Source organism: Polyodon spathula, chromosome 56, assembly GCF_017654505.1.
Source record: "Polyodon spathula isolate WHYD16114869_AA chromosome 56, ASM1765450v1, whole genome shotgun sequence".
Classification (NCBI taxonomy): Eukaryota; Metazoa; Chordata; class Actinopteri; order Acipenseriformes; family Polyodontidae; genus Polyodon; species Polyodon spathula.
The window spans coordinates 1,138,371-1,150,800 of record NC_054589.1 but is presented as its reverse complement, the minus strand read 5'-3'; the positions used below and the strand labels follow the sequence as shown (position 1 = coordinate 1,150,800).

Sequence of the window (12,430 nt, the reverse complement as noted above, 5' to 3'; positions counted from 1 at the left end):
GCTGACAACGGTCCGATTGATACTCTTTTAGTTAAGGTTTGCTACAGTTGGATATCCATGGACATGTCTATTTATTTTGCGACTACACTTAATTTACATTACTGTAAAACAAGCAAAAATAACAGGGGTCCATGCTTGCTGTTTTAAGATTCAAGTAATTTAATATGTTGGACTATGTGAGAAAAAGATGAACTATAGCATACAGTACCACTATAATACAATAACAAAAGGTTAACATACAAATAATGGGCCTTATTTACAAAGCTTTAACACAGGATTGTTTCACTCATAAAAAAAGAAGTACAAAGTTTGATATTTGTGGAACTGTTCAAGAATGTGAAGAAGCTAAGAAGAGTCTGTAACAGTTCTATTTTACGTCCTGTGTTCCTATACGGTAGAAGTGTATGTTTGGATAAAAGTACTGTGTGCATTATTAACTCACAGTTTTATAGATATCCTCACTGGCATCATCAAACTTCTGTTGCATCCTCTCCTCCAGGAAGTAGATGCGAAGCTTCAGGTTGAAATTTTCCTTCTTCAGGTCAGTGATTTGCTTTCAGTGGACAAAAGTAGAAATTGTAATAGAGCCATCTCTACATAAAGACAGTTCTTTTAATGTTATAGCCAGCAGCTATGTTTCCACAACAAAAATCCCCCAAAGCATTATTGCATGCATCAGTGAATGTGAAGAGGATACTGCACCAGACCCACAAAGTGTGGTTTAAAATGATTAACATTTTATTTAATTCAGGAACATCCATTTTGAAATAACTGTCTTTTGGAACCAGTTTCCATTTGCCAATGAGTTACACTACAGAATGTATTGCTTGTATTGAGATCACTGTTTTTAGCAATGCGGCATTATAAAACCACATTCAGTTCTGAATATGAATGGTACTTTCATTGGTTCCCTTTACATTTTATTGTGAATTTTGCACAAATCCATGATTAAGATAAGCATGTGGTCTTGTAGCCTAGCCAGCTAACTAAAAGAATGTTAGCCAAGACCTCAGTCACTGAGATTAATTTACTGCTTACATTTTCCATTCTGCAACCAGGCAACGTGGGGGAATCGAAAGTAAACAGACTGTACACAAGCTGTCTGACATTCAAATGAGAAGCTGCTGTACTCATGTATAACAGCACTTTATATAAAATGTTTAATGCTCATACAAGGAGGTTTAGTATTTTCTTTAAGGGGGGGTTGTTATTTGCATGTTTATAGCTGTAGCTCAATCCATTTTCTCTGCTTTGTGCATAGAAGTTCATGCTCTAAAGCTTTACCCACCTTAAGTAGTTAGTTTCTTTATTATGTCTATTAATGGAGTGTTTTGAAACGAATGTCCCTACCTCTTATTGGTTGTATTGATATTATTACTGCCCCCCCCCCCTTTACAGTGTAGATAATCTTTTTGCTCTTCAAGTTGATTTGGCATATGCAAATACTGTTGCATTTTTACAGGATGTAGAAACTAGACAAATTGAGTGAGTTTTAACTAGGTGTTGTCTATGGAGTATAAAATACAAACAAAAGAACCAAAAAGATCTTCAACAGAATTAAAGGGTGGCTAGAAATTGCAGCTGCTAAGGTAATAGTTTAATTTAAAGCAGTTTTAGCTTGCCAAACTTTTCCCTCCCTCAATCAGGAAATGTAAGCACGTCCAACTACTTAAAATACTAATATATAAAAAATTAAATTAAAATAAAAATTCCAATAATAATAATAATAATAATAATTAAAAAAAAAACTCCTAAAAAAAGAGAGTCAGCTGGCTGAAAACACGGTCATTAGTATTGAATAGTGTTTTTAATGGCAAAATGCCAGTCTGCATTCAGGAATCTGGAGGCCATTGTAATCTGTATGAACATTTCTTAATGTAACAGATCCACAACAGTGACTGATTACATAAAGCACCGAGACGGCTTTTTACAGCACAATTCCAATTAATTAGAGAGTTCTTATAATGAAAGCCCCCTGTTGTATGCAACTAAGGATAACACTATACGCTGGGTCATATTTCATTACACAGCAAACTAAACTAAATATAAACAGATTTTATCAACACAGAATCACCCGGGTAGAGAAGGAACAGCCAATGGAACGGATTCTAATTTGTCATTCCTATATGCCTAATGGCCAGGGACATTTCAAAACATCATTCAATCTTTTCAAGGACAAGGCAAACTAAATTCAGCACAAGCACATCTGACAAACAGCTAATTAGTCAACTGTGTCATTAAATGCACATACTCTAATAAGAACTTAATTAACTCAAACGTGCCATTTTAAAATGTGTCCTGGAAAAGCCGTCAACATTTTGTATTGGTATACAGTATGTGCATTAAAATAAGTCAAGCAAAATATAACTTGAGATGAATTTCTGAGTATGAAAGGTCAAAATTACCTTAACTAAGGCATTCTTGTTGTTTAGACAGACTTTGTATATAATTTTCTGTTTCATTCATCACATCTTGACATGATAAAGTCAAGCCATATTGAGGCTTTAAACTTCAGCTTTAAAAGGTCACCAAGATGACTAAGATAAAACAACAGCAATGCAATTTAATGAACACAGCAAGCTAAGAGTGAAACAGGTACTGTAAAAAACCCAAAAGTACTTACATTTTCATATTCTCTCATCGCCCGTGCTTTGGTTGGAGATGTTTTTTCCCCAGGTAAATAGCTAGGCACTAAAAATGAAAAGCATTATTTTATTTAGCAAACAGTCAAAGCACAAGACCGGCTAATCAATGCACTGATATATAATAAATACATATTTGCACATTTATAATAGGCCAGACTAAAGTTTAGATTTCAATCATGTTTGGTAAAAAAGATTGATCCTGTTTTTTTAACCTAAACCATAAAACTTTCAAGACCAGTTGCTCATGTGACTATCACCACATCTAAAACACATAAACAACTTTGCTTTGGACGCAATTACAATTGCACTGATAGTTCTGAACAATTACTTCTTTGTTTATTTAAACACCATCTTACTACAGATGTTTCTTGCCTGGCACAGTCCTTCCTTGGAAGTGAGCCAACAGACAAAATCATTCACACAAGTTAAAAGTTGCCACATTAATATCAATAGAAAATAAGCTCTTGAGTATTAAAGATATATACATTTAAAAATCAATGCAAAAAAAAAAAAGAAAATGTACACAATTATGCAATTCAATGTTTTTTTTTTTTAATTTAAATTAAATTAAAATACTGAACCTAAAGTACATTTACTCTATTCTCAATCTTAAACTGCAAAGGAACACTACACAATGTATACAGCAACAACAAAACAAAAAATGGTGCAATTACAGTTTTTCTTTTTTTTTTCTCCCCATCAAAACTTTTTTTTGTTACCATACCTGCCACATAATCCTGGGAGTAACTGCTGCCTCCAACACCTGCCATATCGGGGATCCTGGACATGTTGGAACTGAAAGGACAGCAAACAGACTTGTATAATTTTCAAAACCATTGCATTGCAATGATTATATCTTGTTCGCATAAGGCGGCAATTTGAGGTCTTGGAAAATATGGATCCATCAGTAAACGCAGATCCGAAATGACCCCTCAACAACAGCAGCATTTAAAATGATATATATTTGGCATACAATAAATAAAAAGTCTCTGAAATAATACGTATAAAAATCCACAAATTCAACTTAACTAAGCAGTGATGTAAGGGGTTCTTAGGTTCTCTACAGCCATTATACTGCAGTTTATTCATAGAAATTTACAATTTCAAAAGAAAGATTTATTTTCAAAAATAATGATTTACAGTACTTAAACAAACAAACAAATAAATAAATACTAAAATAGGAATCTGATTGTAATAAAAAAAACAGTTATGTTAACCTGGGTTATTTCTGTTTGAAATGTTTGATCTACTGTAGTAATGAAGAGCTCACCTAAAACAATTATACAAATACCCCAGTAATAATAATATTCAGCTAGCAACATCATTACTGTAGATAACCGGCCACATATCATGCTGTGATATAGTTCAACAACTCAATATTTGGAAGGCGCATCACTGCTGTATTAAGATATGTTTCAGCCAATCAAAACATGTCGTGTGCTGGCAGCTTCTGTAGTGAATTGCTTGATAACTTCCTATGATTGTCTCTGCTATGCAGGTTTGACCTATTTGGAGAAGAATGTTAGATATTGCACTGTTCTGTTGCTGTAGTACAGAAAGGTTACCTGCTGCAAAAAATTGTCATTTTATGATGATGAAATAAAAACGACAGAGTTTGAAAAACATACATCTACAGATTTTTTTAAATAAATTTGTCAGCTATAGTATCGGTTGTCTTTTTTTTTCTTTAAAGAATTCCATGTAAAAGTGAGAAGCAAACAACTTTTTAAAGGCTTTGAATAATATGACAAAGTTGTTTGGTCCTAGTGTAGTTCTGTAAAATGAAGGTGCTTTTTTTCCTTAAAAAGTAGGAGTTAAAGACTAAAGTAAATCTGGCCCACTGTTACAAACTAATTACTTTTCCTGGAGTGGGATTGAGTATTTGCAGGGAAAAAATGCTTTGGAGTCCATTTTCTGTGCCTCAGACAAAGACAATGTCATTGGAATAGCTATCGGGGAGTCAACATGCTTTAGGCTTTACAGAGAAAATCAGACCCCTGCCATAGTTCTGGCAGGTGGCTAAGGATTGCTGTTCATTGTGGTGTAATGAGTTGTGCTGGTTCTTCATGTTTCAGCACCTCTTACACTATAATTAGGGCTTCTGATTTTCAGTTTTAAATCTATATAAATGAAACAACTCCCTTTAAAAAGAAAATGAAATTGGTTATCCAATAAACAATGTACAAACACTAGAAATGGTTACTCAATTCATTCACCATGAGTTACGTACAACCGAACTTGTGGAAAAGGAGCACTTTTTCTATTAATTTTTTGTCCGTTTTTTTGATAATTAAAAACACAGGCAAAAAAAATTTGTGCAGTGCAGTTGTGCAATGTCCTTCCTTCCTGACTTGTATCTCGCATTGATTCGTTATGAATACTTAAACCCACCCAAACTACTGAGTGGCAGCACATTCCTACATTTCTATTGGGGGGATTGTAACATGCTTGCGAGATATAAAACAAGATTACAAGAAACAGAGGAGCGTTCTTGCTTGCAAGATTTATATTCCAGTTCGATAGAGAGTATTTATATGTTCGTGACCATAAGGATTTGATTGTGGAAGGCAGCAAAGGAAATAAGGTACAACTGAAAAAGTATGCAAGTACTGTCGAGTTACTATATTGTGACAGGAAAAAAAACAAAAGTAACTGAAAACAATATTCATACAGTATATAAAAAGCGAAAGCCCCGAACAAAAACGATTTACATATAACTTGAAACAGCTACAAGTACTGTACTGAAAAATGAAATTAATAAAAACCGAAAAACAGACTCCCTAATTATAATAGTGTCAATTTAATTTAGGAAGTTTGCTAATGCACAATAATACTCCAATACGTCTCCAAGCACAAGGTAACATTTTAAAGTACCACAAAACACATGTCTTTCACTTAAATACTACAGCAGTTAACGTCTTACACAGTTTAGTCTCTGCTTTACCAGAAAAATACTTAACCGTCAAGTTTGTTTGCATTCCTATTTCCTAAAGATCTGAGAAAGTAACTTCACGCTGTCCATCTATACTATTTTCTAAAGCAAATATTCCATGAAAAAGCCCTTAATTTAAACTCCTAGCTCTCTAGGGCCATAGGTTTTATTTGAACAGTATGAATCTTTGAAGTTTGGGATTGGGGGAAAAATGATGATCACCCAGGAAATGTTGTAATCTTTTTTTTTTTTTTTTTTTTTTTTTTTTTTTAACTTTTTTTGTAAGCTTGTACAGTTAAAAACCCAAAGACCGCTACAGGAGTGCCTGGAACTAAAACAAAATCTGGTGTATGGATGGTACACCCTTAATATAAATGAAATCCCATTTGTAATCCTTGAACATGCTAGTGCTGAGTTAAACATGTAAGGTTTAATTAGGCAAATGTTAAACATTTGAGAATTCGAGTTAAACCAGTTTTCAAACTGGGGCACTAAAAGTTGAACTTAAGGTTATCTATAAACGTAATGTGTGGTACTGTGGAAGCTGACACTTAAGGCCAAAAATATAATGGTAATTACTGTACTTCTGTTACGTTCCATGCTTAAATTACCCCTGCTTTCCAAAAACATACTGTGCTATTAATACTTATTTTCCTACTGGAGGGATTTCCTCCAAACTGTTATTCCCCTTTTGTTATTTAGGTTTTGCTTTCTTAAAGCTATAGACCAAGCATCCAGAGATCAAATAAGCCCATCACATGCTGTAGTAGCAAGAACGCTTTTGTCTCAGCTAATCAAAGCTAAATTACGGAATACTAGTACAGACCAACAAGGATAGTTTAGAATTGAGCAGAATTAGGTCATATTACCGCTTTAAATAATTTAACAGGTTTGGTGCCATGTAAAGACTTAATTAATTCCAAACACCACCGGTATAACCACACTGCACCACTAGAATCAAAGCATCAGGTTACAGCAGCAAGTAATAACACCCACCCTATCAGTTACAGCATCAGCAACATTATCAGTTTTCACCTTGGTGACCTGGTCAAAATGACGAGGCTTTAGTCTTTGTTGAACATGAAATGAAACCTATATTATCTGGTAAAATGACTTCATATATTACAACACATTACAGCTGCTTCTGAAAAACAGTCAAGCTATTGAGAAAGACTAGCCAAAACACTGATATAATTTGATTTTATTAAGTACTGGTACAAGCAATTCTCTTATTGCAATTAACAACCAAATACAATGATATTGCAACACGTACTAAACACCAAGGACTATATATTCACGAGGTACTTTCCTTAATTAAGCTTGGTAGTTTCCGCTTTCCGCACAGCAGTGCATCTAAAAACGACACATGACAGGAGAAGGTATTTTGTAACATGGTGCGTTGACAAGACACAATGTATGCTTGCTGCAACACAAACTGGGTAAATGTACTGGCCTCTGAAGTTCCCCAAATCGTTTTGTCAAACCATACACCACCAGGGCTTGTAACAACAATACTGGCAAATAAAAACAAGTCCGACTGGCAGTGCTTTATCATTTAACTTGTTAGGTCTCATCGCCTGCATACTTCTCGAATAATTTAAAGTTCTTAAATTGTGACTTATTTATAAGTAACACAGAGCTCTCGACTGTATTTTCTTCGATGCCATCATCAGCATAGCCACGATACCGTTCACTTCCCTGCCCACTTATGCATACCTATTGGAAACATGCCAATTATTTGAACAAAATACCGCGGTACATACATCTCAATGCATTTGTATTTATGTTAGTTACAATAACTCAGGTCTTGAAGTTGTTTTGTCTTTTGCTTTGCTTGACTCTACTAGCAAATTGCATCACTACGACTGTATTAACTACAAAAACGTGACGTATGTCGTACATAATAATAATAATAATAATAATAAAAAACTACAGGGTAAATGACACATAACAAGACACCAAGCACCAAAAATGTTTTTTAAACTAACACGTAGAAGAACACAAAGAAAAAAGCAAAGAACATTTGAACGCCCGGTGGCAACCTTATCTGACGCTTTGTAATTTAAAAGTTTGAAATTTTAAAATGATGTAAATTTAACTGACACACACACACACATCGCTAACAGTGCATACCTGCTATTGAAATCAAGAGGTAGGGTCGGGTCTTCCCCTACAACAGAGTCCATGATTGATACGTCCTTAATAAGTCTACTCCGTGTGCATATCCCGGTGTAATTAACACTCCTCGGTTCGAGGGTTATTTTAAACTTTATCCGCTGAGCTGAAATTCAAAGCGGTCGTTACTGCCGCCATTTTAGACTCCCTCTACGTCACGGCCGGTGCGGGCCGCTGAGTTGGAAGGAAGGGCTGGGGGTGTATGTTGTACTTTGTGCACCTTTATTATCACTTTGTTGTTGTATATTTTGTATATTTTAATGAGCATTTCAAGATAAATGCAATGTTGGCACGTAAAACGTGTCCAGTGATATCAGCACGTTTCGGACTACAGTCCTCCTTCAGTTAGATGAAAAAAATCAGTGCGGTAGACGTGCTGTTTTTTATTATAAACACGTTGTTTCAAAGGGAAAGTTCTGGAGGATGATGACATGATGATTTCAGACAGAATAGAATGCGAATTCCAAAGTGGCAGTTTGAAAATCAATCAGCGTTATTTTTGCATCCTGACTGCATGTGTCCCAAGCAGTGATTTATCCAACAAATTGCGATGTCGTATGGCGTGATGTTGTGTTATACAGAGATGTTCCACGAAGCGATCAGCTAAACGACGTATTGTTTCTCCTTTGTTCAGTTTGTTACACTTCGCGCAACCAATGCAGTATACTATTCCTTTACTGGTGCGAGTAAAAGTATCCTGGATAGAAAATGAAGATTTTACCCCTTTGATTACTATGCTGCGGATGGTTAAGTGACACAGCGCGACCTGTTGCATGGAAATGTGCTCTAAATTCCCATAATACACGGTGTGTATTGCGTTTAACCCAGCATTACAGCATTATATCGCACCTAATTGTCTAAATTGTATGTTTATGTTAGTAAATGGTACAATGATTCAAACAAAACTGCTTTATGCTATTTTATTTATGTATGTAGGTCTATTTACATTTCTCTACAACGGAACACTTGCCTGTTTTGTCTGTGGTGTTGGGTAGGAATTATTTAGGTGTAACAGCCACGGCACCTGGTCTGGATATTTGGATATTTCGTTTCCAGAATGGTAATTGCATTATTTCTAAACGTTACGTGTTTAATATCCTTTCTAACATGATAATGTACGTGTCTTAGTATTGTTGAGAAGCGTGGAACTGCGTATTTACTAGTCCTCCGCGTTTAGAAACTAGTGTCGGTTATACCACAGTAAATGTAAATGAAGTTTTTTCAAATTTGTAAGTATATACATTGTAATGTTTATCGTACTGTATAGATTGACATATGTATGACATTTTTTTTAAGTTTTAAAATGAAATGATTATTGTATAGTAACGTATTGAGAAAACTACTGTGCCATTAATACTTTTTTAAATGACAAACCTCAGTGCAAGAAACACATTTTCCCTTATACTTTTCTTTCAATTAGGCAGTGACGTTGCACTCAGATTTGGGAGATATTAAAATCGAACTTTTCTGTGAACGAACGCCAAAAGCATGTGAGGTGAGTAAACCCAGCAATTCGGTGATTGCAGTCACATCTTGTGAAAATTGTGTTCCGGTATACTGGCTTACTAATTAGTTGTGTTTTAATTTCCAGAATTTTCTAGCACTCTGTGCCAGTGGATTCTACAATGGCTGCATTTTCCACCGGAACATCAAAGGATTTATGGTACAGACAGGCGATCCCACAGGTAAATGTAATTTAGTATTCGCTGCTGTAGCGGGGGACAGGCTTCACTGACACGCTGTATTTACAGTCAGATGGGTTTAAGTTTCTAAATGTATTTATCAAGCCCCTAACTTTCTTGCAAAGGTACTGGGAAAGGTGGAACCAGCATTTGGGGACGGAAATTTGAAGATGAATATAGTGAACATCTTAAGGTAAGTATTTATTTCTAGTTAACCTGTATTTCATAATATCTTACCTCAGAAACTTAGGTTAAGTTATTCTTTTACATACTAACAGAAAAACAAGCTTTAGTTATTAAAATAGGATCCTCTTTGCGGTTTACATATTTTTAGAGACACAAGTGCTGTATGTTTGGTTTTCATTACATTAAACACAGGCCATTATATAACATTTGTGTGCTAGGCATATATTGTATACAAATAGTTATCACTTGTTTAATTTAATACAGCTAAGTCTAGAACTGATGTGTGTAGGGTGAACAACTATGACTAATATTTGTGATCACCCCAAAGATTACTAAAGTGGGTGTAATGTGAGATTTATCTTTCAGACATACCTAGAATTTGGGTAATTTACCCTACATGATCTGTGTTTTATTGTTTGAGATATTAATATTACAATAAAAATGTAGCTTGAAAGACATTAACAACGTTATGTGAACCTTTGTCTCTTATGATTACTGACTGTGATAGGCCTAACTAACAGATGTGCATGCTATAATTTATTTCAGCATAATGTCAGAGGAGTGGTGTCCATGGCAAACAACGGCCCAAATACCAACGCTTCTCAGTTTTTCATCACGTATGGCAAACAGCCTCATCTTGACATGAAATACACAATATTTGGAAAGTAAGTCTCAGAAGAAATTATTAAACATGCCTGTGAGATGCTGGCTTCAAATTTTCAGTGTAGTAGGATCTTTTAACTTCAATATTTTGGTTTCTGGATGATAAAGACCCAAAGCTTTGAGATATTGACTTCAAATTGGCAGTACAAAACTGTATTCTAGGATTCTGTGGATCAGGTTTAATCAAGAGTTTCGTACAAGAAAAATGAACAATTCTGGCAGTTTTATTAATAAATCTGATGTCACCTCAGAGATCACTTAAAGTACTACTGACTTAATATACAGTCGCAGACAAAAGTAGTGGCACACTTAATATAAGAATTCAAGAAAACATGTTACATACAAGCATTTAGTGCACAGTAGCCACTAATTTGACAAAAACTAAAACACACAATTGCTAACAGTTTAACAAACAATCTTTATTAAAGATAAAATTAATATAATGTTAGAGATTTCAAACATTTGTTATTTAATAATTATTTATTTTTAAGTCTGTATATATATATATATATATATATATATATATATATATATATATATATATATATATATATATATATTCATTGATTAAAAACCATTACACGGTAATTAAGCTGAATTATAAAGTCAACAGCCAGAAGAACATTTTGGCAACACAGCAGATGATGGTCAAGACAAAGGAGTTGGATTCACGTTAGAAAAAGCACTTGTAGCAAACTACAACAAAGGATATTGCTACAGCGCAGTAGAAAGAAATATAGAATACCAAAATCCATAATCAGAGCAATAATCAAGAAGTAACACAGAACAAATTCAACTGAAATGCTTAAAAGAGGTGGATGTCCAACAGAAAATTGAGTACAGCAAACTTCAATCTGATATACCATTTCCCTTACATCATAACATTCCTTTTGCAAACATTGCCTTATTATTTGAGCTCTAGGAGCAAAGAAGATCGGTGAAATCATTCAATATCTGCAAATGCGTATTGCAGCTGTATTGCACTGTTTTCCAGCCGTGCCTTTGTAAAGCTGTAGGTGTTCTGTAGAGGGTGATGCTGATCTATAATGTGATGCTCTTTTTTTTTTTTTTTTTTTTTTTGTAGGGTGATAGATGGATTGGAAACGTTAGATGAGTTAGAGAAGCTTCCAGTCAATGAAAAGACATTCCGTCCGTTGAATGAAGTTCGCATTAAGGATGTCACTATGCATGCTAACCCATTCGCAGCCTAGCGTCTTCCAGTGGGTGCTTTAGAAACCGCTGTGCAATGCTTTTACTGTCAAGGAAACATCTACGAAAAACACCAGGGATTGCTCTTTATTAAGGTTACTACAAAGGATCCTTTCCAGAAGAGAAAATGTCTTTTGGATAATATGTTCAGTATCTCACAATATTCAGTATCATGTAGTATAACAATGAACATGTTTGTTTAAATGTATTTAATTCTGTGCCCTGCTCCAGCCTGTTACATGACCACGTTGTAATAGAAAATCAGTTGACTGGAGGAATAAAATGCTTCTGCATCCTAAAATATCAAATAGAAACAATCTATTCAAGCAGTGGAGGTTCCAAATAGAAGAGGGCGTTAAGTTATAGGCTCTTTAAGTACATGTCCCAGCTAATGCCATCGAGTTACTCCCTATATAATATCACAAACCTGTATAGCTTGTTAAACCCAAGTTGAAACAAGAGATCTTTGGGTTAGTTCATTCAGACTAGGCAAAACTGTCTGTACAGGTGAGAGAAACAGTAAGAAGCATCTCACTTGCTTAACTGTGTAATGTCTTATTATTATTATTGCAGTTTTTGATAACCTCAATACAAATGCTATTTACTTGTATCTGATTAAAAAAAAAAAAGATTAAATTTGCAGGTTTTGTGCTAAATAAACTTTTTTGTAATGCTTGATTTCTTTAAACCTTGATTTCGTCATTTCTGTACAAGAGTGCCTGAAAAAAATAAAAAGAAACTAACGCTGAGTTAGAGCAGCGTTTTAATATTGTACATGTAGTCGTTCTGTACATTTATGAGATGCATACAGTTTACTACAGCACCAACATGTTTTGTATCATTAACTGGAACGAAACAGTTTGTGTCATTATCTAAAAAAAGACATGAATTGTCGGCTGATGAGAGCTATCAATTAGGGGTTGCACTTGGTGTTTGAA

At 34.6% G+C, this 12,430-nt stretch overlaps 2 protein-coding genes across 6 annotated transcripts in view; one reads left to right on the top strand and one right to left on the bottom strand.

The window, feature by feature from the left end:
- The window catches only part of LOC121307485 (myomegalin-like), a 52,976-nt gene extending 45,067 nt beyond the window's left edge, over positions 1-7,909 (bottom strand). For all 5 annotated transcript variants that reach the window (XM_041239661.1, XM_041239662.1, XM_041239664.1 and 2 more), the window contains exons 1-4: positions 7,711-7,909; positions 3,370-3,440; positions 2,624-2,691; positions 443-553 (exon numbers count right to left, since the gene is read on the bottom strand). In XM_041239661.1, the coding sequence (XP_041095595.1) occupies positions 443-553; positions 2,624-2,691; positions 3,370-3,440; positions 7,711-7,763 (303 nt within the window). In that variant the 5' untranslated portion in view covers positions 7,764-7,909. The remainder of the gene's footprint in view (positions 1-442; positions 554-2,623; positions 2,692-3,369; positions 3,441-7,710) is intronic.
- Positions 7,910-7,999: 90 nt separating this feature from the next.
- LOC121307491 (peptidyl-prolyl cis-trans isomerase-like 3) lies at positions 8,000-11,557 on the top strand. The gene is made up of 7 exons (XM_041239674.1): positions 8,000-8,558; positions 8,689-8,812; positions 9,173-9,247; positions 9,344-9,437; positions 9,560-9,627; positions 10,167-10,285; positions 11,368-11,557. The coding sequence occupies exons 2-7, from the start codon at positions 8,810-8,812 to the stop codon at positions 11,492-11,494; spliced, it is 486 nt and encodes a 161-aa protein (XP_041095608.1). The 5' UTR covers positions 8,000-8,558; positions 8,689-8,809; the 3' UTR covers positions 11,495-11,557.
- Positions 11,558-12,430: the final 873 nt, after the last annotated feature.